The 27222-nt window shown below is 40.8% G+C and overlaps 1 protein-coding gene across 1 annotated transcript in view; it reads left to right on the forward strand.

The window, feature by feature from the left end:
* The first annotated feature begins 1880 nt into the window (after window positions 1–1880).
* Window positions 1881–27222, forward strand: part of LOC133608706 (mitochondrial inner membrane m-AAA protease component AFG3L1-like) — a 29668-nt gene continuing 4326 nt past the window's right edge. Inside the window, exons 1-16 of the mRNA XM_061964177.2 lie at window positions 1881–2130; window positions 11939–12029; window positions 12138–12197; window positions 12272–12387; window positions 12480–12629; window positions 12712–12786; window positions 14089–14213; window positions 14299–14569; window positions 14676–14813; window positions 15071–15224; window positions 15307–15414; window positions 19106–19231; window positions 19291–19401; window positions 21363–21478; window positions 21543–21743; window positions 22025–22219. Of these exons, the coding sequence (XP_061820161.2) occupies window positions 2011–2130; window positions 11939–12029; window positions 12138–12197; window positions 12272–12387; window positions 12480–12629; window positions 12712–12786; window positions 14089–14213; window positions 14299–14569; window positions 14676–14813; window positions 15071–15224; window positions 15307–15414; window positions 19106–19231; window positions 19291–19401; window positions 21363–21478; window positions 21543–21743; window positions 22025–22219 (2157 nt within the window). The 5' untranslated portion in view covers window positions 1881–2010. The remainder of the gene's footprint in view (window positions 2131–11938; window positions 12030–12137; window positions 12198–12271; window positions 12388–12479; window positions 12630–12711; window positions 12787–14088; window positions 14214–14298; window positions 14570–14675; window positions 14814–15070; window positions 15225–15306; window positions 15415–19105; window positions 19232–19290; window positions 19402–21362; window positions 21479–21542; window positions 21744–22024; window positions 22220–27222) is intronic.

The following is a 27222-nucleotide window of genomic DNA, read 5'->3' on the forward strand; positions in this document are numbered from 1 at the left end:
TATTCATTGCACACAGACTGATGCATTCAAATGTTTATTTCATTTAATTTTGAAGATTTGAAGTGGCAACAAATGAAAATCCAAAATTCCGTGTGTCACAAAATTAGAATATTACTTAAGGCTAATACAAAAAAGGGATTTTTAGAAATGTTGGCCAACCGAAAAGTATGAAAATGAAAAATATGAGCATGTACAATACTCAATACTTGGTTGGAGCTCCTTTTGCCTCAATTACTGCGTTAATGCGGCGTGGAATGGAGTCGATGAGTTTCTGGCACTGCTCAGGTGTTATGAGAGCCCAGGTTGCTCTGATAGTGGCCTTCAACTCTTCTGCGTTTTTGGGTCTGGCATTCTGCATCTTCCTTTTCACAATACCCCACAGATTTTCTATGGGGCTAAGGTCAGGGGAGTTGGCGGGCCAATTTAGAACAGAAATACCATGGTCCGTAAACCAGGCACGGGTAGATTTTGCGCTGTGTGCAGGCGCCAAGTCCTGTTGGAACTTGAAATCTCCATCTCCATAGAGCAGGTCAGCAGCAGGAAGCATGAAGTGCTCTAAAACTTGCTGGTAGACGGCTGCGTTGACCCTGGATCTCAGGAAACAGAGTGGACCGACACCAGCTGGACTGCTGCTGAGTGGTCCAAAGTCATGTTTTCTGACGAAAGCAAATTTTGCATTTCCTTTGGAAATCGAGGTCCCAGTCTGGAGGAAGACAGGAGAGGCACAGGATCCACGTTGCCTGAAGTCTAGTGTAAAAGTTTCCACCATCAGTGATGGTTTGGGGTGCCATGTCATCTGCTGGTGTCGGTCCACTCTGTTTCCTGAGATCCAGGGTCAACGCAGCCGTCTACCAGCAAGTTTTAGAGCACTTCATGCTTCCTGCTGCTGACCTGCTCTATGGAGATGGAGATTTCAAGTTCCAACAGGACTTGGCGCCTGCACACAGAGCAAAATCTACCCGTGCCTGGTTTACGGACCATGGTATTTCTGTTCTAAATTGGCCCGCCAACTCCCCTGACCTTAGCCCCATAGAAAATCTGTGGGGTATTGTGAAAAGGAAGATGCAGAATGCCAGACCCAAAAATGCATAAGAGTTGAAGGCCACTATCAGAGCAACCTGGGCTCTCATAACACCTGAGCAGTGCCAGAAACTCATCGACTCCATGCCACGCCGCATTAACGCAGTAATTGAGGCAAAAGGAGCTCCAACCAAGTATTGAGTATTGTACATGCTCATATTTTTCATTTTCATACTTTTCAGTTGGCCAACATTTCTAAAAATCCCTTTTTTGTATTAGCCTTAAGTAATATTCTAATTTTGTGATACACGGAATTTTGGATTTTCATTTGTTGCCACTTCAAATCTTCAAAATTAAATGAAATATAAACCCCTGACCACGCCACCCCTCCCACCTCCCGAAATCGGAGGTCTCAAGGTTGGCAAGTATGGCAGAGGGTCACAAATAGCTTAACGTTTGCATTATTTTTTTTATAACAATTTTCACCACACCTCAAAATTCCGGGTGTTTTATATCCATCCATCCATCCATTTCTTACCGCTTGTCCATCTCGGGGTGGCTGGAGCCTATCCCAGTTGCACTCGGGTGGAAGGCGGGGTGCACCCTGGACAAGTCGTTATCTGCGAATTACATTGTCGGCATGGGCAGAAGTTAGAATGTTGATCGAGACGAAAGTCAGTGTCATTTATTGTGATGGCAGTCAAGAGTCTGATGAGTGTTGACATTGAATAGCATACACATTTATAAAGTACTTTAAAAACCATGAATTTGAGTCACAAACACATTATGAACCTGTTTGACAGTATAACAGCAGACTGAGTAAAGTTGATAAACGGACATTTCAAAAGTTGTTGCGTAAGCAAACTCTCGCGACATTTGACAGACGGTCTCGAGCTGCAAGATACGTGCTGTTCTTGCTTGGCCGTGTGTGTGTGTGTGTGTGTGGATGTCAGTGTTCCAGATTGAAGCCCGCACAACGGTGGTAACACCATGGGGCTCTTCGCTGTCAGTGTTGGCCCCTTTCGGAACCGAGTCCGGACTGTTCGGACATGGAGTCGACTTTTCGCATCCATTTCAGCAACTTGTCGTTATGGCGGGGCTCTCGCGCGGGTATAGTATGGCCATTGTTTACATACACTGTCTGTGTGGGAACTTGTTGGTTTCTACTCCAAATATGCACAAATATGATTGCTAATTTTGGCAGCTGTGTAGACACACGTTAATTTGATTATGTTTTTTTGTTATTTTGTCCCAATGAATGACTGGTGTCATTCATAAGTCAGTAATGTTATCACTCGTCGACGCATGTTGTTTGTATGCTTCGTTTCGTAATGTGGTTCAGAAGAGGGCGTGGCTACATGTGGCTACGAAAATGACAGCTTTAAGACACATATTTTAACAGACTGTTAGGTACACTGGTAAGTATTTTGGTAAAATATCTAACGTAGTGTAGTGCAAGTGTCTCCAACCTATTTTCCACCAGGGACCGATTTAAAGGCCTACTGAAACCCACTATTACCGATCACGCAGTCTGATAGTTTATATATCAATGATGAAATCTTAACATTGCAACACATGCCAATATGGCCGGGTTAGCTTACTAAAGTGCAATTTTAAATTTCGCGGGAAATATCCTGCTGAAAACGTCTCGGTATGACGTCAGCGCGTGACGTCACGGATTGTGGAGGACATTTTGGGACAGCATGGTGGCCAGCTATTAAGTCGTCTGTTTTCATCGCAAAATTCCACAGTATTCTGGACATCTGTGTTGGTGAATCTTTTTTAATTTGTTCATTGAACAATGGAGACAGCAAAGAAGAAAGCTGTAGGTGGGAAGCGGTGTATTACGGCCGACTGCAGCAACACAAACACAGCCGGTGTTTCATTGTTTACATTTCCGGAAGATGACAGTCAAGCTTTACCATTGGCCTGTGGAGAACTGGGACAACAGAGACTCTTACCAGGAGGACTTTGAGTTGGATGTGCAGACGAGGTACTGTGAGTACCATGCAGCTGCAGCTTCCAAACATTTGATCGCTTGCCCGTACGTGCGTGCCGCTATGTGCATGTCACGTACGTAACTTTGGGGACTTTGGAGAAATATATGTGCTGTATGAACTTTGGGGAGGTGAACGGTACTTTGGGCTGTGGGATTGAGTGTGTTGTGCAGGTGTTTGAGTTGTATTGGCGGGTTACATGGACGGGAGGGGGGAGGTGTTTGTTATGCAGGATTAATTTGTGGCATATTAAATATAAGCCTGGTTGTGTTGTGGCTAATAGAGTATATACATGTCTTGTGTTTATTTACTGTTTTAGTCATTCCCAGCTGAATATCAGGTCGCACCCGCCTCTCACAGCATCTTCACTATCTGAATCGCTCCCACTGCCCTCTAGTCCTTCACTCTCATTTTCCTCATCCACAAATCTTTCATCCTCGCTCAAATTAATGGGAAAATCGTCGCTTTCTCGGTCCGAATCGCTCTCGCTGCTGGTGGCCATGATTGTAAACAATGTGCAGATGTGAGGAGCTCCACAACCTGTGACGTCACGCTACTCGTCTGCTACTTACGGTACAGGCAAGGCTTTTTTATCAGCGACCAAAAGTTGCGAACTTTATCGTCGATGTTCTCTACTAAATCCTTTCAGCAAAAATATGGCAGTATTGCAAAATGATCAAGTATGACACATAGAATGGACCTGCTATCCCCGTTTAAGTAAGAAAATCGCATTTCGGTAGGCCTTTAAGCTCGGGAAGTTTGGAAATTTTGACCATTTTTTGATTATTCAAAGTTGGACACCGTCCATCTTATTCTGCAGAATAGGATGAGAAGCTTGTAAAACACTAATGCAATGCCACACACAGATATAAATAGTCCGCTAAACAATTGGAGTAGTCTTTAAAAATATTTTACTGATGGACAAATGAATAGAAATAGGCTAGATGAATAAATGAACACTCAATTTTCATGCTAAATCAAACTAAAACCTACATTCTTGTATGACAACAGAATGGCTAGCAGAACAGAAGGCAGAGGAAACTACACATTTTGATTTAGTATTTGCTAGTTGAACTTTACAGATCACAACAAAGGTCAATTCGGATCGCTAATGTTGTTAGCATAAATGAATGGGATTTAACATAGAGAAAATTAGCATCACGGCTAACGGAGACATATTTTCGGTTCATTATGAGACTGTGATGGTACTTAAACCTAGCTAGCTAGAGATATTGGCCCCAAAATCATTTAACAAGTACAGGAACAGCTAGCTAGCTTGAGTGGAAGTCTGCTAGAGTAGTCTACAGTCATACTGTAACAAGCAATTACACCTCTATTAAACTTAAATACCATAGATCAAATATATTTACCCCAGTACTATCATTAAAACTTACCTGACTGGATGAAGTCCTTGGGCTCAAATACTAATGTGAAATTAATAGCCCTGCTGTAGTGTGTGGCATGCTGGGAATTATCTGTGCATGTGATGGAATAATGCACTGCACATGTGATGGAGGAATGCACAGTGAAGGGTTGAAATTCTACTGAATTTGCATTAAATCAGGTTGTTTTATCTAATAATCATGCTGCAAGATGCAGCATGTTACATTAAATGTTTATTCCCATTCATTTCCCATTAATTCCCATGGAAAGTTTCCAACTTTGAATATTCCCGGAATTTTGCAACCCTAGTTACAACACAGTTGTAAACCTGGCTTCACCCAAGGAAGGCACACATTTGGGCAGACCAAATGTCTGCGGTAGTCCAGCCCCTCAAACGTTTTCTTTAGCTTGCTTTCCATTTTTATGTACTCACTGTCCAGGTACTTGGAAAATGTTTTCCGTACCATTTGCTGTTTGACGCCCGGTGTCATGCTAATTAGCTGCCTGAAAGCGGGTGACTCCGCTGTAGAAATAGTCTGCATGTCTTCTACCACATACACAGCAATGGCTCTATCAATTTTCTCCTGGCTAGCAGTCCCTCCGTTAAAATCCAGCAGCTGTTGCTTAGGTGGTGGTGAAGGTGAAGTGGTATCGGACTCTGTGTCTCTCTTTACTCGCTTCGTCGAAGCATGTTGCTTTTGTAGGTGTATCAGCAGATTTGAATTGCTGTTTTGGGCAGTAGATAGGATATTTGATCCAAGACACAACTTACATTTAACTAAAATGTTATTTTCTTTGTGCTCGACAAAAGAAAAGTAGTGACAATATCTCCATGTTAAGAAACTCGACTTCGGCTCCCCCCCCCCCCCCCCCCCCCCCACACACACACACACACACACACACACACACACAAACACAGCGCACCTCTTCTCCTCCTTGTGACACAGGAAGATTCAGAAGAACGACACTGCAGCTCTCCAATAAAACACACTCAGATCTTCTCAGTTTCTAGCCGATACTACATAAAACATAAGGTAAAATAACGCAGTAATGCATCATGTAGTAACGGTAACTGAGTTACTGAATATAAAAAAATAACGCTTTAGACAACTAGTTACCGCCGAAAATAACGGCGTTACAGTAATGCGTTACTTTGTAACGCGTCAGTCCCAACACAGGTTATAATACACTTTTACACCACTTGTGGCAATAATGACTATATGAAACAAACAGAAGAAGTCTGGCGCGAATGTCATAGAGAAATTCCTTAAACGCAAAAATGATGACTACATTTGTGAAGCTGTATTTTTATTTGCACTTTAATTTTATTGACAGTTTATTTAAGAAACATTTATTATTAATTTAGTTAATTTATTTTAGCATTTGGGCTAAATGCTAAAATAAATTAGCATTTAGCTAATTTATTGACGCACTAACCCCTCTCCACGGTGGCAGAGGGGTTAGTGCGTCTGCCTCACAATACGAAGGTGTTGAGTAGTCTGGGGTTCAATCCCAGGCTCGGGATCTTTCTGTGTGGAGTTTGCATGTTCTCCCCGTGACTGCGTGAGTTCCCTCCGGGTACTCCGGCTTCCTCCCACCTCCAAAGACATGCACCTGGGGATAGGTTAATTGGCAACACTAAATTGGCCCTAGTGTGTGAATGTGAGTGTGAATGTTGTCTGTCTATCTGTGTTGGCCTTGCAATGAGGTGGCGACTTGTCCAGGGTGTACCCCGCCTTCCGCCCGATTGTAGCTGAGATAGGCTCCAGCGCCCCCCGCGACCCCGAAGGGAATAAGCGGTAGAAAATGGATGGATGGATATTTTAGCACAACATAATACATATTGTATGTAAATGTATTGTTTTTTTGGTTAGTACTTATTTCTTTAATCAGCCTGAGCTAAGCCCAAGGTCTGTTTGTTAAATTAATCATAATCTTTGTGATTAACACATGCTTTTATCTAATTTGACAATGTAGTCAACTGTAAGTAGGTTAGATATAATTATTGAATATCAAGAGTAATATCAAAATCAAGAGTAAGATTACTAATTCAGTGTTGATATTGGAGTGGCACGGCCCCTCTGTAGTGGAAAAGTTGGGTCGCGAGGTCATACACACACACAAGTATATGATATACAAATAATCAAATGTCAATAAATTGAAATAGGTCATACACTATATGATAAAATCTAACTTGTAGTAAACGTTAGTACAGTTGTGTATAAACATTTATAAAATGCCATGCAATTTTCATTCCATTATTGTTTACATCAGGGACTTATGTTCAAATCCATGTGTGTTATACACGTGGTCGTTGACAGCCATGAATCAAAATAAACATTCACGATACAGCACATAAACGACTCTGACAGGTCTAGAACTGCTGAGTTTCGAAGGCAAACGATCAACTAAATTAACACTCCATTTAAACCATGAAATTAACCGACCTAAAGAAGTTGTGTAGCTTGCTACATTTTCCCCCAATAGCCTTTGTTTGTGTTTTATTTTTTTGATTTGTTCCTTACTCGGCATTTTGAGAGCTGCCTGACCTAAGTTCACCGAACACCTGACGTCCTTCCAGGCCCTGATGCCTAGTGTATCTCGGAAAATCTTGGAACAACTCGGCTGTTCTCACTGCGGTTAACCTTATCGTAATTTTAAATGTGCTCAGAATTTTCAAAAACGACTTTATTTTTTTTTTAAACCCACAAATAACATATTCAAAATGTATGTATGTACCTCAAGTAGAAAGTTGAATGTGCATATGAAAGCAACACAAGCATTATAAACAAAATAATATGGCAGAATCAAAATAATACTATAAATAAATTTGAAAATTTCGCAAGATGGCACCCTTTTGACATAAGACGTAACTGCACTTTTTGTCCATGTAGATAAAAATAGTGTTCATATATGAGATTTAGTCTTGCATATAGGACTGCACAGTTATGGGCAAAATGATAATTAAGATTATTTTCATCAATATTGAAATCACAATTATTAATCATGATCATTCATTATGTTTGGTTAAACAGTGTTTGGGTGTGAATGCGACGCCATCATGTAATTTGTAATATCTGAAAAAAACGCTCTAGATTCTAGATCTATATAGTTAAAGACTAATATTTGTTTTTTTGTTAATTAATAGTATCAGTGTGTCAGATTTTTTTATTACATGATGCCTTTGCCTCTATTTTTACATTTTCATAGAGAAAGGTATTTTTTAAGTTATGTACACTCATTTACATGTACTAATGTGTTTACATGTACATGCTGTATTGGGACTGATCCATTGAGAGTTTGAGCAGAAATGTGTCGTGTAGGATTAAACATTAACAAAATGCTGTCACGTGAATGGTTATTAAAGTAATTTCTTTGTGGAATGAAAAAAAACACAAGTAATGTAAAATACATGGTGTTTACTATTTAGTAACAATATAAAACACAAAGCAGTTTGTCTATCCATCCATCCATCCATCGTCTTCCGCTTATCCGAGGTCGGGTCGCGGGGGCAGCATCTTAAGCAGGGAAGCCCAGACTTCCCTCTCCCCAGCCACTTCGTCCAGCTCCTCCCGGGGGATCCCGAGGCGTTCCCAGGCCAGCCGGGAGAGTTAGTCTTCCCAGCGTGTCCTGGGTCTTCCCCGTGGCCTCCTACCGGTCGGACGTGCCCGAAACACCTTCCTAGGGAGGCGTTCGGGTGGCATCCTGACCAGATGCCCGAACCACCTCATCTGGCTCCTCTCGATGTGGAGGAGCAGCGGCTTTACTTTGAGCTCCCCCCGGATGACAGAGCTTCTCACCCTATCTCTAAGGGAGAGCCCCGCCACCCGGCGGAGGAAACTCATTTCGGCCGCTTGTACCCGTGATCTTGTCCTTTCGGTCATAACCCAAAGCTCATGACCATAGGTGAGGATGGGAACGTAGATCGACCGGTAAATTGAGAGCTTTGCCTTCTGGCTCAGCTCCTTCTTCACCACAACGGATCGATACAGCGTCCGCATTACTGAAGACGCCGCACCGATCCGCCTGTCGATCTCACTATCCACTCTTCCCTCACTCGTGAACAAGACTCCGAGGTACTTGAACTCCTCCACTTGGGGCAAGATCTCCTCCCCAACCCGGAGATGGCACTCCACCCTTTTCCGGGCGAGAACCATGGACTCGGACTTGGAGGTGCTGATTCTCATCCCAGTCGCTTCACACTCAGCTGCGAACCGATCCAGTGAGAGCTGAAGATCCTGGCTAGATGAAGCCATCAGGACCACATCATCTGCAAAAAGCAGAGACCTAATCCTGCAGCCACCAAACCGAATCCCCTCAACGCCTTGACTGCGCCTAGAAATTCTGTCCATAAAAGTTATGAACAGAATCGGTGACAAAGGGCAGCCTTGGCGGAGTCCAACCCTCACCGGAAACGTGTCCGACTTACTGCCGGCAATGCGAACCAAGCTCTGACACTGATCATACAGGGAGCGGACCGCCACAATCAGACAGTCCGAAACCCCATATTCTCTGAGCACTCCCCACAGGACTTCCCGTGGGACACGGTCGAATGCCTTCTCCAAGTCCACAAAGCACATGTAGACTGGTTGGGCAAACTCCCATGCACCCTCAAGGACCCTGCCGAGAGTATAGAGCTGGTCCACAGTTCCACGACCAGGACGAAAACCACACTGTTCCTCCTGAATCCGAGGTTCGACTATCCGGCGTAGCCTTCTCTCCAGTACACCTGAATAGACCTTACCGGGAAGGCTGAGGAGTGTGATCCCACGATAGTTAGAACACACCCTCCGGTTCCCCTTTTTAAAGAGAGGAACCACCACCCCGGTCTGCCAATCCAAAGGTACTGCCCCCGATGTCCACGCGATGCTGCAGAGTCTTGTCAACCAAGACAGCCCCACAGCATCCAGAGCCTTAAGGAACTCCGGGCGGATCTCATCCACCCCCGGGGCCTTGCCACCGAGGAGCTTTTTAACTACCTCAGCAACCTCAGCCCCAGAAATAGGAGAGCCCACCACAGATTCCCCAGGCACTGCTTTCTCATAGGAAGACGTGTTGGTGGGATTGAGGAGGTCTTCGAAGTATTCCCTCCACCGATCCACAACTTCCGCAGTCGAGGTCAGCAGAACACCATCCGCACCATACACGGTGTTGGTAGTGCACTGCTTCCCCTTCCTGAGGCGGCGGATGGTGGTCCAGAATCGCTTCGCAGCCGTCCGGAAGTCGTTTTCCATGGCTTCCCCGAACTCCTCCCATGTCCGAGTTTTTGCCTCCGCGACCGCTGAAGCCGCACTCCGCTTGGCCTGTCGGTACCTGTCCGCTGCCTCAGGAGTCCCATGAGCCAAAAGAACCCGATAGGACTCCTTCTTCAGCTTGACGGCATCCCTCACCGCCGGTGTCCACCAACGGGTTCTAGGATTACCGCCACGACAGGCACCAACTACCTTGCGGCCACAGCTCCAATCATCCGCCTCGACAATAGAGGTGCGGAACATGGTCCACTCGGACTCAATGTCCAGCACCTCCCTCGTGACATGTTCAAAGTTCTTCCGGAGGTGGGAATTGAAACTCTCTCTGACAGGAGACTCTGCCAGACGTTCCCAGCAAACCCTCACAATGCGTTTGGGCCTGCCAGGTCTGTCCGGCATCCTCCCCCACCATCGCAGCCAACTCACCACCAAGTGGTGATCGGTAGAAAGCTCCGCCCCTCTCTTCACCCGAGTGTCCAAAACATGAGGCCGCAAATCCGATGACACAACTACAAAGTCGATCATAGAACTGCGGCCTAGGGTGTCCTGGTGCCAAGTGCACATATGGACACCCTTATACTTGAACATGGTGTTCGTTATGGACAATCCGTGACGGGCACAAAAGTCCAATAACAAAACACCACTCGGGTTCAGATCCGGGCGGCCATTCTTCCCAATCACGCCTCTCCAGTTTGGCTAATGAAGATAAAATCAAACAAACAAGCTTTGTTCTTCAACAATAACAACCATGTACTTCAGTGCAACAGCTTGGTCAACAAAAATAGAGGAGTGATACCTCTCACATCTAACATACAATCTTTGTGCCTCACCGACAACTCAGCCAGCATTCATTTCGATGAGATGACAAAACATTTTAGTATTGATGTTATAGGAACACTAACAAAGTTAGCAGTTAAAATAAAGGATGAGTGAGCATCCCAGTCAACATATTACAGAATTTATAAATAAGTTGTGGCAACGTTCCCGACACATCGCCTGCTGCATGTTAAATCTCAGTCCCAGCAGCTGATGGAAGGACGCGAGCTGTACATTCAAAATTAAACTGCAACATCAAATATTTTTCTTCTCTGACAGCATTAGACTCTTAATCGCACACAGACTCTACGGAAGTAGAAGCGATTGAAATGAAGTGAAACAAAGTTATCGGCTCCGTTAGCTCAGAGGGAACATTTTCAAAGTAAAGTCTGTGAAGTCGCCACCATGTTTCCCGAGCCCAACGGCTCCTAGTGCGCACGCGCAGATGCTGCGGCGCTTCAGTATTCAGGAAGTAAGCAGTTGCCGGTATTACCGGTACTAACCGTCTGGAATTTTACCGCAGTTTATAATTATACCGTTTATTGTTACATCCCTAGTCCATTAACAAGTAAAAAGTCAAGGGCGGTCACGGAATGTTCTTGCCGTCGATGCTGGTCAATTTTTTAAGGCATTACGCCAAGTGGCAAGGGCAGTCGCTGCACTTTCCGTGGCTGCCATGGTTAAATTCAAACCTTGTATGTACAATGAACATATAGATGGAAATTAGCCTTTGGCTACAATCTGGCACATTAACATTTTATATGTTCATTAATGTGCATTGTCCCATGTACTATAACAAATGGCAACTTCCTATCAGGAGTTGTAATATACATCTATAAACACGCTTATTGGTGTGTTTAGTGGGACAGGCGAAAGTTAAGTCGGAGAAAATAGTTTATAAATTAATTAATGTTTCTGTGCGGTTCGGTAGCAAATGCATTACGGACCAGTGTTCGGGCACCACTGGTGTTGTGTAGTGATGTGCGATACCACTGATTTTCTCTCCAATCCGATATCGAGTAAAAGTCAGACTGTTATCTGTGATATTTGTGCAAATATACCTAATGTGGGTGGTAAAATTTAAAAAGTAGTGTATTTCAAATGTTGCTGCTGTTGGGGAATTATATTGAAACAATATAAAATCACAGGGCAAAACAAATGATAGCGTTATTGTGCATTGATTGCATTATCTTATATTCAACTCTGTATGTAGTGTCCCCAAATAGCCTGCAATAAAAATATACATACACTTGCTGTTTTAGTATATTGTGTGACTCATTTGAATTTCCAGTATTTTTCTTAAATAAACCACATTTACAATGAATTATTTAGGAAACGTTACCTGGATAAATCAAGGCTTTTTTCGATGTGAGATTGTATTTTTTTTAAAGCTATAACACCATGTACTTTGTATGTTTCTCTTCAACAGGTCATTCACCTCCACTGTTAACATGTCCAACATATTTATTGCAGAAGACATCACTGATCCAGAGGAAATGTGCAGGACTGCACCAAAACAGATGTCCTTTTATTCATTTACTAAACTCAGCCAAACCACCCAGAGGTAATGCATTTAAAGCGTCTAATGGGGCTAGGATAGTACCCAGAATGATCCAAATGCGTTGGGGTTAATTACAAGCTTTTTCACTTTTTTCCTTTGGAATTGATTCAGGGTTTGAAAAGTTCTTCCCAAAAAGTGCAGGGACCACGGGTGCCGACAAATCCGCTGACAGTAAGGAAGCCACATTGAAGCAGTTTGTGCCCTGTCTTTCCTGTATGTTGGACAGCTTTTTTGTTTCTAAATAGATGCAAAAAACAAGGAACTTTTGGGTAAACAACAAGGGGAGATGGACAGCAAGGGCAATGAAGGTCAAAGAGGAGGAAAAAAGGAGGAAGAACCAGATTGGTGGGCACGTTTTCAGGTGCTTACTCGTTTGAACCTGAAATCAATTAAATTATTGCAACAGTCAAACTATACTGTACCCAAACACTTTCTCATGTTATTTTCTACTAGGATGATTTTCCATTGGATGAAAAAACACTAAGGAACCTTGCAATTGGCGCAGCTGGCATGGCTTCTGCGTTTCTCTACTTTTACTTTCGGGAGACTGGCATCCAGATCTCCTGGAAAGACTTTGTGCACCATTACTTGAGCAGAGGTTTGGTAAGAGATGAGCGTTGTTGGAGTTTTCTTCTACAGTATCCCAATACCAATATCAATATACATTTTTGTGCTGTCTACACAGGTTGATCACCTGGAAGTTGTCAATAAACAATATGTCAAAGTCATTCCAGCACATGGTGTGAACAAATCTGATGTGGTTAGTATTCCTTATACCAATTGTCTCAGATTTACCTAAATACTTGTCATTGTGATAAAGCCAAACCCTTTACTTTCAGGGGACAGCTAGCACAATTATGAGGAAAAGCATTCAAAACATAAAGGCTTGCGTGTTTCAAATATTTGAATTGTGCTTTAAAAGTTCATTATTTTTTAACATTATTATTACATTACATGTTCAGCTTCTTAGGTTCCTCTACTTTTCCCTTTCATTACAAAACCTGACGATGCTTAAATTTGACTGTGGGAAAGATCTATCAAAGCTTGTATCCAGAACGTAATGTAAAGCACTGTAAATATAACCATACTGATATGATTTGGAATATATTTATACTCTGTATTTTTAGAGTTAAAAATTAACACGTTAACTTAAAAGATAATTGCATTAACCATGCTTGAACGCAGATTAATCCCACAATTTATTGTGAGCGCACCTGCTCCTTTATCTTAACCGCAGATGGTTACCTGAAAGGTGTACATTGTAATACTGTCATTGATCAGATCAATCCATAAAGATGAGTGAGGAGAATCCAACTGGTGTGACCACTGTTAAGTTTAACTTCAAAATACACACAGACTGGACTTTAGATAAAACAGTTAGCACGTTTTGAACAAGTAAAACATTTATAACAGTTTCTTATGTGTAATTATGATAATAAAATAGCATTTGCGTCCAAATATTGGGGTCATGTTTAAGTTAAAGGGGCTGTTTACAACTTGTTCAGTTACATTTTTCAAAGCAAAAACTATATTAAAATGACCATTTGCTAGCTTATGTTACCATTAGTGGTTAAACAGAACACATTTGTGTTTTTCACAATTACTAAGTCTGTGTAATAAAATGTTTTACCGGTCCGAATAAAATGATTGATGTTTATGGCGGTCACTCACCCTGTCTCGTCAACATGTACGCGCAGGCAGCGCGTGCACACGTACAAAAGCAGTCCAAAAGAAGCAACGAACAATTTGCTATTATATATTCAGTGATAGCTAACACTAACTATCCAAAACAGTATCATTAGCTAACAATAGTAAAGCTTATGTGCATGCATGTGTAAAGTAGGGATGTAGTTACGTCGTTACGTCCTAGAAGCCGGAAGAGGGCGGTATAGTGCCCTCCAGACATCTGTGTAAATGTTGCAAACAGCCCAAATGATGCACATTAGTAATAATTAATCTAAATTCAAAAGGGTGATTGAGCTGATAAAAAATATTACATCTTTTAACAGCATGGTATCTTTATGTATTTAATTCATTTTAAATGTACCGTATTATGTTTCAGAGCTATTTATGGTTCAACATTGGTAGCGTGGACTCATTTGAGAATAACCTGGAAGCAGCACAGCAGGAACTAGGTTTGGACTCCAGCTTCAGAGTACCTGTCTTCTACACCAGTGAGAGTGATGGGTGAGAATTTTTATCTCAGGATTTTCAGTTCAAATAGTGAACATAGTAAAAACAGCCTATTCTCTGCCCACACCCCCTCCCCTAGGACGCTGTTTTATAGCGTTTTCCCAACCTTACTTCTGGTTGGCTATTTCATAGCGACTCGGCTGGGCCCGATGGTGGGGTCCCGCAGCACAAGAGGGCGAGCAAACCCTTTCAAAATGAGTAAGTCCAAAGCCAAGATAATCAAAAACGACATTGGTGTGGGATTTAAGGATGTCGCAGGCTGTGAGGAAGCCAAACTAGAGATTTTGGAGTTTGTCAACTTCCTAAAAAATCCTCGACAGTACCAGGAGCTCGGAGCCAAGATCCCCAAGGTGGGCCTATTTTTGGAGTATTGACTTTAGAGGGGCACTGGTGACAAAGCCTTTCTAGGACAGTTCAGTGTGATAATGTCTCATTAATGCCTAATTCTTGGTGCAGGGTGCAATATTGTCGGGTCCACCCGGAACAGGAAAGACCTTGCTAGCTAAGGCCACTGCAGGAGAAGCTAATGTTCCTTTTATCACTGTCAGCGGCTCAGAGTTCCAGGAAATGTTCGTTGGCGTGGGCGCTGCAAGGGTTTGTCACATTTTTTTATTTTTATCATCTATACGGAACTTAAAAGTGTTTTAGGTTTATATGCTGAACTACAAAGATGGTGGCCTCTGCTCTGATTAATAAAAGGAAGGATGTGATATATGAAAATAGAAATACATGCTCCCTCAAAGTCATCATAGCGTTAAGAAAGTGTTGATGCTTAATTTTCTGATATGCACCTCGTCGCTGGTGGAAAATGACAGAAACGCAAAGAAATAACTATGTCCGTTCTCTTTTAGATGCGAGATATGTTTGCCATGGCACGTAAAAACGCCCCCTGCATCCTTTTCATTGATGAGATTGATGCAGTGGGCAGAAAGCGGGGAAAAGGAAACATGGCAGGCCACAGTGAACAAGAAAACACTCTAAACCAGTTACTCGTCGAAATGGACGGTAAACAAAATTGTGACTATTCTTGCCCATGCAACCTTGGTGTCAAGATTTCATGAAGTCTTTATGTGCTGTTTCTATGCAGGCTTCAACAGTAGCACCAATGTGGTTATTTTGGCTGGTACCAATCGTGTCGATGTCCTGGATCCCGCCCTGGTGAGGCCAGGACGCTTTGATCGACACATATACATTGGTACGTTAAATAATTTGCTCATGCTCCCTGCAGAATGTCACACTGTAACACAAACTAGAATATGCTTTCTATTTTTACCCCAGTTAACATAAGACAGCTTCAAGGCTATTAGATTTGCCTGTTTTTCTTCTCAAGTCTGTTCACTGTACTTGGCCTGTAATGTGCGCACTTCCTGTGCTATTTCCTTTTATCTTGGCATTTAGCATGTTCATGATTTGTTCCCTGTGCTTTCCAAAATGCAATTAATGGTAAACATAGAACATTATGGCCACTACTCTTCAGATCAAACAAAAAGAAACTGGAACATGTGTAGAGGGAATGTGTCAGGGCGATCTTGTTTTGGTGCTTATGTTCCTATGTTCGCTGTCCTATGTAAAGCTGAGAGCATGAAGTAATGAAGTATACTCGGACGAGAGACAAAACGTCTATCCCCTAATAATAGGGCTTGCTATTTTTCTTTTGAAATTGTGAATGTGATTCAATTAGTGATTTTTATATTTAGAGGGATAAGCGGCAGAGAATGGAAGAATGGATGGATGGATACATGTAATGCAAAAAACTTAAAATAACAAGTGATATATTTCAATCAATCAAGCTTTATTGCAGACTCCAACGTCCAAATAGACATACCATCACATACAGTACATAAAACAATAAAAAATACGGTATAAAAGGCATTATCGCATAATATTAAAACAGTGCTTGTGCATATTCAGTATATACGTATATATATTGTACCGCCTGAGGGATCGAAGGTCTGTAATATCATCGCTTACGTGCAGTGATTTCTCCAGATTCTCTGAATCTTTTGATGATATTACGGACCGTAGATGGTGAAATCCCTAAATTCCTTGCAATAGCTCGTTGAGAAATGTTGTTCATAAACTGTTCGACAATTTGCTCACGCATTTGTTCACAAAGTGGTGACCCTCGCCCCATCCTTGTTTGTAAATGACTAAACATTTCATGGAAGCTGCTTTTATACTCAATCATGGCACCCACCTGTTCCCAATTAGCCTGTTCACCTGTGGGATGTTCCAAATACGTGTTTGATGAGCATTACTCAACTTTCTCAGTCTTTTTTGCCACTTGTGCCAGCTTTTTTTAAACATGTTGCAGGCATTAAATTCCAAATGAGCTAATATTTGGAAAAAAATAACAAAGTTTTCCAGTTTGAACGTTAAGTATCTTGTCTTTGCAGTCTATTCAATTGAATATAGGTTGACAAGGATTTGCAAATCATTGTATTTTGTTTTTATTTACGATTTACACAACGTGCCAACTTCACTGGTTTTGGGGTTTGTCCAATAACACATCCTCTGAGGAGACCAGTTTATCTTAGCCTCACTTGCGCTATTGTCCTCCCACATCTCAGGGAGACTGCCAGTGTCAAGCGTGATCTCAACAGGGAAATAATCAGTTGTGGTAGCCTCATACAGTACTTTCATAGACCCAAGTGTTGCATGAGCATCTACAGTACAAATCGGATGATCAAGCCAGCTTGTTGTCACTGGAGAAAAAGCGCTATCCATCCATCCATCCATTTGCTACCGCTTATATATAAATATAATTCACTTCACTTCACTTGTTTTGTGGGCTTCACTGTAATAAATTAAGCTGTCGGCAGGTAGAAACATCTGGCCAGATTGTACCAGATTATTGTCTTCACACATCTAGATCATGTGCTTGGCAAAGGAGGAAGCATTATCCGAAATATCAGCATTCATGTCTCCCACAACATAAAGGTCATGCAACAATTATCATCAATAAAAGAGTTAATAAATGCCAGCCTATTCACATATTCATCATAATTTTGTCTAGACTCATATGGTGTGTAGATGTTCAGAATAATAAACTCTGTGTTATTCATCCTAACCTGAATACCAATGCACCAGTCAGTTTCCAGTCTTACCAAATTAATCACTGTGTCAAACTTTTTATGCCACAAGATAGCCACGCCCCCAAGAATTCTCCTTCTGATGATGCTCTTAGAGAAATCTGTAGTTGACTCTCCTGCACCGTGAAAGTCATCATGAACAGAGTTCAACCCCCCTAAATCCTGTTTGGAGAGGAATGTCTCTTGTAGTCACAGAATGTCCCAATTTTGAAGAAGTTTATCCACCTCGATACATCGAGCTCTGTCCCCCTAAGGCGCAACCCGCGGCAGTTATATGAGACAACACGCATTAGAGTTTATGAGGATGCAGCCAGAGTTTCGTTTCCACCCACAGGAATATTGCTAGCAGAGGCTTTGTGCCAACGTGGTTCAAAATACCTCCTAACATATACTCGAGCTGCCCAAATTTGGGGACTGTACATGTCAGCCACTTCTTTACAATCTGCGGTGACATGAAATGAGCCGAATCTGCTGCCATGCGATTTAATCTTCCTACATGTGACAAACTTATTGGCCAACTTCTCAGGCATATAAGTGCGTAAAGTTTCAGCATGCACATCCGGAGAGAATTTAGTGGTGAATATACCGGTACTCAGTCGCTTAGTCGTGATCACTAAAATGTGGCTCTCTGTGCCGGTGCAGATAATTCCTGTAGGTCTATTCCTCTGCTCGCGTTTCCCCCGATATGTCAATCAACATTTGATTGTCTCAAAGTGCCACACATTAGAACAATATGCAATAATTTACTTTAAAAATATTTGACTTTATGCAATTAGACTCAGAGATTGTGTCTACATTATGCTCTTTAACTGAATTAATAATTGATAACAACTATACAGTATTTATAATGTAATGTAATCATAATATATATTATTAATGCAAGTAACCATTTAAAAGTATATACACTTTTGTTACTCATTACTCCAGAAATGTTTACCACTGTACTTTGATTAGAACGTAAATCATTTATCTTAAATTAAAAAAACAAACACAAAATAAGATAGACCCTCATTTCTGTAAGCAAAAATGTAACTGAAATAAATATTGAAGTGCATTTTTTCCTAGTTGGAAAACTTGTCCAGGGTGTACCCCGCCTTCCGCCCGTGTGAAGCTGAGATAGGCTCCAGCACCCCCCGTGACCCAAAAAGAGACAAGCGGTAGAGAATGGATGGATGGATGGAAAAAAGAGGATAGGCGTTGTCTTTCTTTGTTGCCATCGTTCGTCAATGGGCTCATATCCCCCATCCGATTTAAAGCTGATATTTACAACACCTCTTAATTTTTGTCACTTTGCGGCACTTCTCTCAAGTGGGTCACTGAGTTATCTTTGGTTCCTGTGTGCGTAAAGCTGGCGCCCTACTCTAGACTCCGCCAAGACAAAGATTGTGAATGACTGAAAAGAGGGGTCACTCTGTTCAGTTGAGTCTACTGTTAAATAAACGTGTTCAGGTACTGAGAGTGATGCAAAGAGGGAGACGTCTTTCTTCCTGTTTGAAGTGAGAGATGAACAAACGGGAGCCTCAACAATTCTGATTGGTGAAAATGACTGTCACTCAAATGCCGTTAACGGTGGAGAATAAAAAACAAAACCTCAGCCTCTTGCGGTTCTGTAATCTCACTAATTAAAACCTTGATGTCGATTTGATGTTGATTAATCATGCAGCTCTACCTCAGAATCTAATGACCTGGAGTAATGAGAATTTTCACAGACATAATCTCTTTTAAATAATATTTTATCATTCGAGCTATCTTTATCTGTTAATACTGCCTTTCATTGCTGCCCTTTCTCTCTAGGTCCTCCAGATATAAGGGGCAGAGCTTCCATCTTTAAGGTGCATCTGAGAACTCTTAAGTTGGCACCTAGTATAAAAGTCGAAACTTTAGCCAAAAAGTTGGCTTCATTAACTCCAGGTTTTACTGGTAAGTAACTCTTTTACTTTTTGTTAGTCACATCCGTGTGATGATTATCTTTCTCCCAGGGGCAGACATTGCAAATGTCTGTAATGAGGCCGCACTAATAGCGGCACGCCATCTCCACCAGCATATCAACTCCAAGCACTTTGAACAGGCCATCGACCGGGTCATTGGAGGTGAGTTATCAACCGTATTAATGTATTTACTGTATTGAATAACACTGGTGTATGTAAGTGACAGGAAGAAAAGCTTTTACTCACTTGTTTTGGCTTCACCTATTGGTGTACAAGCTTTTTCCTCCGGGTGGAAAAATTATAGTTTTGTGTTCGAGTCAATATGGTGTAATACTTAATGATGAAGTAACGTTAGTGTCAGACTCCAGGAAATATGATGGTGCCAACCAACTAACAAACACAAATATGGCACTTAATGGGTTTGTAATGTTATGTTATTTTCTAATGGATTTTCTCTATTTGCCATTTGAGTCATATTCCCACTGCTAGATTTAAAACGATGGTGATGCTTAAACTGTGCCCAAACCGGTACCTAAAAACTCAAACATGCACATTTTTGTGAAACAAAAACTGTGCCTTTTGAATTGTATGGAATTTTATGACTTTCATGTTAAACGAGACTAATTATTTAAATACTTCACTGATATAGGTTAAATGATAACTAAGTAATACATAAAAAAGTAATAAAATCCACAACCAATTGTTGTAATTATTGCAACAATACAGAAGATAGAGGTCATGCAAAAAAAACTACTTACTTGAGTTGTAATGTTTGATGCTCAAAATTCTGGGTGTTTCTTAATGCAACCTTCATCGCCGTAACTGTCATTGGTGCATAACAAGGAAGTCCTGTGTTGTTGTTGTTGTGACTACTGACTTTAATTTTGCCTATCATTCACAAAACTTATGTAAGACAAGAACATACGTTTTTATTTTTTCATGCATCCTAAATACTAAATAAATGCAATCAAAAGTCTGCTTATAATGGTGCTTATAGGAGACGCTCTAGCCTGCCTATAAAGTCCTAAACATAACATCCAAACACCGCTATTAAGGTTTTATATACATATTGTAAGTAAATATGTCATGTAGTAACAGGCACATTCATAATAACATTTAATATTTACGTATTTTGGATTATTTTAGGAATACACGGCACAACATTTGCTTTTTTTCCAACTACATCACTGATTAAAACTCACTGCAAACTTCATGAGAGCGAACAAACAAAAAAACATCACTTACTGCACAATGTCTGCTGTCATTAAGATGCCAACTGATACATTTGTGTTTTTTGCCCGTTTTGATGAAGCATGACTCATAATCCTTGCGAAAAAAAGGGGGTGGAATTAAGCGTCTTTTCGTGTCGTTCTTGCCATTTTCGGGTATAAATTGGCTGTCAAAGTGTACCAAGTTGTCGGATTACATCTTCATCCATCTACTATCAAGGTGAGAGGCATGATTTATGATCTACAATAAACTTCCACGAGCAAAGAAGCAAGAAAGCAGCTGACCAGTCGATATTGTCAACATTGGCACACAAGCTTGTGATTACGGCGCTGCTACAAATAGTTTGTGTGAGTTAGCGTTTATAATAACAGTATTACAAATACGTGGTAAATATTCAAGTCATGAAATGTAAATGGAGTATTGTTGGCGGTTTTTGGATGGTTATTTATTAGGTTTTATGGGTGGAATAGAGGACCTCCCATTGGCTCTGTTGTAAGCAGACTTTTATTTACGAGTTAGAATGCATTAAAAAAAATACATCCGTCGTCACGTCTTTAAAAAGAGCCTCAGACTTTGTGTGCTGCTGTTGGGATGCTAAATTACATACAAGACGTTATTTGTACAATATCACTGTGAAGCACTGGTTGCAGGTTACTGAGTCTGCATTCATTTTGCACCGAAATAATAACTTCTTTTTTTGGAGTGGCTACTATTGTGTAAGTCCGCAGCAGTGCTATTATGGAACCGGTTTTTGATGCCGATCTCTAGTCATCAAATGTCGACCTCCATGAACCATGACGTGGCATGCAGATGCACTGATGTCAGTTGAGGTAGAACCCTGACAGTTGTCTGGTCTAGTGTCATTCTAATAAAGGACATATCTTGGCTCCCAGGTCTAGAGAAAAAATCTCAGGTATTGCAGCTTCCAGAACGGACCACTGTGGCATATCACGAGGCCGGACATGCTGTCTCTGGCTGGTTACTAGAACATGCAGACCCGCTTTTGAAGGTAGACACATCTTTTTCTTTGCATTGTCAGCATCTTTCAATGTTAAGCATTGTCCGTTTTGCAGGTGTCTATAGTTCCCAGAGGAAAGGGCCTGGGTTATGCCCAGTATCTACCTAAGGAGCAGCACCTCTTCACACAAGAGCAGCTCTTTGACAGAATGTGCATGATGCTTGGGGGCCGTGTGGCTGAACAGGTTTTTTTTTGTCGGGTCACCACGGGAGCGCACGATGACCTACGTAAGGTCACACAGTCTGCGTACGCACAGGTGATCACCATTAACTGTGTTTAAACCTCATATTAATGTTTTGTGGATATGTTTTATACTACAATACACGATTTTAGCTTTTTTGTCAAATAGAAACAATACACCAATATTGTACTAAATATTTGAGTTTATGTTCATTTTTGAACAAATCCTTCAAAAATCCTAAACACTACTGTATCTTGCTAGTAACTACGCCTCAGTAAATCTGGCACATGACAGGGAGTAGAAGTGTTTGCCATGTTTTATTTTGCCATCACTTCAAATGTGTTCTTATATTTCAGGTTGTGCAGTTTGGAATGAGCAAGGCAGTAGGTCAGATGTCTTTTGAGCTCCCCCAGCAGGGGGACATGGTGACAGAGAAGCCCTTCAGTGAGCCTACAGCTCAACTCATAGACCAGGAAGTCCGCCAGCTCATTGACTCCGCCTTCCAGAGAACACTCCAGCTCCTCACTGAGAAAAAAGCCATGGTGGACAAGGTGAGACCTCCTTGGAGGCGATTGTATATGATGCAATGCAGAAACAATTTTAATATGTATATATGTATATATTAGGGGTGTAACGGTACGTGTATTTGTATTGAACCGTTTTGGTACGGGGGTTTCGGTTCGGTTCGGAGATGTACCGAACGAGTACACATGCTCGCAGCGACCGGGCTAGGAAAACATGTAAAAGCCAGAGCTGGAAGACCCTCCTGCCTCGTTAAGATCTCCCGTTTGGGAACACTTTGGCTGCTTCTGACAACACGTCAAACATGTGTTGCACCTTTCCTGCTTCCGGCTCCCAGACCGTAGTCGAGGAGTGCAGGGGAGACACTCCTGCAGGGCCGATGTATTCTCGGGGGCAACACCCTTCACTCTACCCGGCAGTGGGTCTCCATAGCTCCGGACTCCAGGGTAACTGACAAGTCCGGCGATTAGTTGAAAATCGTGGCTTTATTGAGGTCTTGCACGCACCCAATCCAACAAAACACTAGCCACTCCCCGCACTCATGCTACCGCTCCCTCACCTCGCTCGCCCACACACTCACCTCACATGCTGTCACATATTAAAGGGCCACACACACATACGCTACTCTCATAACACATGCTAACCCATTTGAAGCGTCACCACCGCATTCAAGCACCCTCTCTTCGGCGAGTCAGGCAGGGCTAAAGCAATAACAAATGTTTTTATAGCAGCCGATAAAAGTCCATATTGCTTTAAAAACTAGATTTTGACCCAATTCTATGGTGGAAGAACAATGAGCCCATATATCCTCTTACTGCCAAGTTAGCCAGGCTAGGGGGGGGGAGAAAACTTACCGTAATCTGAGGCTGAGTTGACCTGAAACTGTTTAATGTTGCACTTTTTATATGTAGAAGAAAAGTTTTGTCATTTTATTTAATCTGAGCAACAACTTGAGGCAGTTTAATGTTGATTAACGTGGACCCCGACTTAAACAAGTTGAAAAACTTATTGGGGTGTTACCATTTAGTGGTCACTTGTACGGAATATGTACTGTACTGTGCAATTTACTAATAAAAGTCTCAATCAATCAATCAATCAATCAATCAATCAATCAAAAAAAGCACTTTATATGTATAAAGGTTTTGTTAAGAAACCATTTTGAGCCTTATCTTATTTAGTTTTATTTTATATATGTTGACCACATTAACCCTGGCAATGGACTCTGTGTGTATATGTATGATTGCCATTGTTTACAAATTTGGTAAATAAATAACCAAAAAATGTATATTTTGTTGTTTTCTTACTGTACCGAAAATTAACTGAACCGTAACCTCTAAACCGAGGTACGTACCGAACTGAAATTTTTGTGTACCTTTACACCCCTAATATATATATACATACATATATATATATATATATATATATATATATATATATATATATATATATATATATATATATATATACCGTATTTTTCGGACTATAAGTCGCAGTTTTTTTCATAGTTTGGCCGGGGGTGCGACTTATACTCAGGAGCGACTTATGTGTGAAATGATTAACACATTACCGTATAATATCAAATAATATTATTTAGCTCATTCACGTAAGAGACAAGACGTATAAGATTTCATCGGATTCAGCGATTAGGAGTGACAGATTGTTTGGTAAACGTATAGCATGTTCTATATGTTATAGTTATTTGAATGACTCTTACCATAATATGTTATGTTAACATACCAGGCACGTTCTCAGTTGGTTATTTATGCGTCATATAACGTACACTTATTCAGCCTGTTGTTCACTATTCTTTATTTATTTTAAATTGCCTTTCAAATGTCTATTCTTGCTGTTGGGTTTTATCAAATAAATTTCCCCAAAAAATGCGACTTATACTTCCAGTGCGACTTATATATGTTTCTTCCCTTCTTTATTATGCATTTTCGGCCGGTGCGACTTATACTCCTGAACGACTTATAGTCCGAAAAATATGGTATATACAAACCCCGTTTCCATATGAGTTGGGGAATTGTGTTAGATGTAAATATAAACGGAATACAATGATTTGCAAATCCTTTTCAACCCATACTCAATTGAATGCACTACAAAGACAAGATATTTGATGTTCAAACTCATAAACTTTTTTTTTTTTGCAAATAATAATTAACTTAGAATTTCATGGTTGCAACACGTGCCAAAGTAGTTGGGAAAGGGCATGTTCACCACTGTGTTACATGGCCTTTCCTTTTAACAACACTCAGTAAACGTTTGGGAACTGAGGAGACACATTTTTTAAGCTTCTCAGGTGGAATTATTTCCCATTCTTGCTTGATGTACAGCTTAAGTTGTTCAACAGTCCGGGGGACTCCGTTGTGGTATTTTAGGCTTCATAATGCGCCACACATTTTCAATGGGAGACAGGTCTGGACTACAGGCAGGCCAGTCTAGTACCCGCACTCTTTTACTATGAAGCCACGTTGATGTAACACGTGGCTTGGCATTGTCTTGCTGAAATAAGCAGGGGCGTCCATGGTAACGTTGCTTGGATGGCAACATATGTTGCTCCAAAACCTGTATGTACCTTTCAGCATTAATGGCGCCTTCACAGATGTGTAAGTTACCCATGTCTTGGGCACTAATACACCCCCATACCATCACAGATGCTGGCTTTTCAACTTTGCGCCTATAACAATCCGGATGGTTCTTTTCCTCTTTGGTCCGGAGGACACGACGTCCACAGTTTCCAAAACCATTTGAAATGTGGAATCGTCAGACCACAGAACACTTTTCCACTTTGCATGAGTCCATCTTAGATGATCTCGGGCCCAGCGAAGCCGACGGCGTTTCTAGGTGTTGTTGATAAACGGTTTTCGCCTTGCATAGTAGAGCTTTAACTTGCACTTACAGATGTAGCGACCAACTGTATTCAGTGACAGTGGTTTTCTGAAGTGTTCCTGAGCCCATGTGGTGATATCCCTTCGAGATTGATGTCGGTTTTTGATACAGTGCCGTCTGAGGGATCGAAGGTCACGGTCATTCAATGTTGGTTTGCAGCCATGCCGCTTATGTGGAGTGATTTCTCCAGATTCTCTGAACCTTTTGATGATATTATGGACCGTAGATGTTGAAATCCCTAAATTTCTTGCAATTGCACTTTGAGAAACGTTGTTCTTAAACTGTTTGACTATTTGCTCATGCAGTTGCGGACAAAGAGGTGTACCTCGCCCCATCCTTTCTTGTGAAAGCCTGAGCATTTTTTGGGAAGCTGTTTTTATAATCATGGCACCCACCTGTTCCCAATTAGCCTGCACACCTGTGCGATGTTCCAAATAAATGTTTGATGAGCATTCCTCAACTTTATTAGTATTTATTGCCACCTTTCCCGACTTCTTTGTCACGTGTTGCTGGCATCAAATTCTAAAGTTAATGATTATTTGCACAAAAAAAAAAGTTTTATCAGTTTGAACATCAAATATGTTGTTTTTGTAGCATATTCAACTGAATATGGGTTGAAAATGATTTGCAAATCATTGTATTCCGTTTATATTGACATCTAACACAATTTCCCAACTCATATGGAAACGGGGTTTGTATATGTACATTTATATATATACACATGTATATATGTATATATATATATATATATATATATATATATATACATATATTTATATTTATACATATATATATATATATATATATATATATATATATATATATATATATATATATGTATAACTATAAATATATATATATATATATATATGTATTTATAGTTATATATATATATATATATATATATATATATATATATATATGTATTTATAGTTATATATATATATATATATATATATATATATATATATATGTATTTATATTTATACATATATATATATATATATATATATATATATATATATATATATATATGTGTTTATATATATATGTGTGTATATATAAATATATATGTATGTATATATATATATATATATATATATATATATATATATATATATATATATATATATATATATGTGTATATATATTTATATATATGTGTATATATATATATATCCATCCATCCATTTTCTACCGCTTATTCCCTTTGGGGTTGCGGTGGGCGCTGGAGCCTATCTCAGCTACAATCGGGCGGAAGGCGGGGTACACCCTGGACAAGTCGCCACCTCATTGCAGGGCCAACACAGATAGACAGACAACATTCACACTCACATCCACACACTAGGGCCAATTTAGTGTTGCCAATCAACTTATCCCCAGGTGCATGTCTTTGGAAGTGGGAGGAAGCCGGAGTACCCGGAGGGAATACCGGTATATATATATATATATGTGTGTATATATACATACATATATATATATATATATATATATGTGTATATATACAGGTAAAAGCCAGTAAATTAGAATATTTTGAAAAACGTGATTTATTTCAGTAATTGCATTCAAAAGGTGTAACTTGTACATTATATTTATTCATTGCACACAGACTGATGCATTCAAATGTTTATTTCATTTAATTTTGATGATTTGAAGTGGCAACAAATGAAAATCCAAAATTCCGTGTGTCACACAATTAGAATATTACTTAAGGCTAATACAAAAAAGGGATTTTTAGAAATGTTGGCCAACTGAAAAGTATGAAAATGAAAAATATGAGCATGTACAATACTCAATACTTGGTTGGAGCTCCTTTTGCCTCAATTACTGCGTTAATGCGGCGTGGCATGGAGTCGATGAGTTTCTGGCACTGCTCAGGTGTTATGAGAGCCCAGGTTGCTCTGATAGTGGCCTTCAACTCTTCTGCGTTTTTGGGTCTGGCATTCTGCATCTTCCTTTTCACAATACCCCACAGATTTTCTATGGGGCTACGGTCAGGGGAGTTGGCGGGCCAATTTAGAACAGAAATTTTATGGTCCGTAAACCAGGCACGGGTAGATTTTGCGCTGTGTGCAGGCGCCAAGTCCTGTTGGAACTTGAAATCTCCATCTCCATAGAGCAGGTCAGCAGCAGGAAGCAT

This window comes from Nerophis lumbriciformis, linkage group LG06 (assembly GCF_033978685.3).
Source record: "Nerophis lumbriciformis linkage group LG06, RoL_Nlum_v2.1, whole genome shotgun sequence".
NCBI classification, from domain to species: domain Eukaryota; kingdom Metazoa; phylum Chordata; class Actinopteri; order Syngnathiformes; family Syngnathidae; genus Nerophis; species Nerophis lumbriciformis.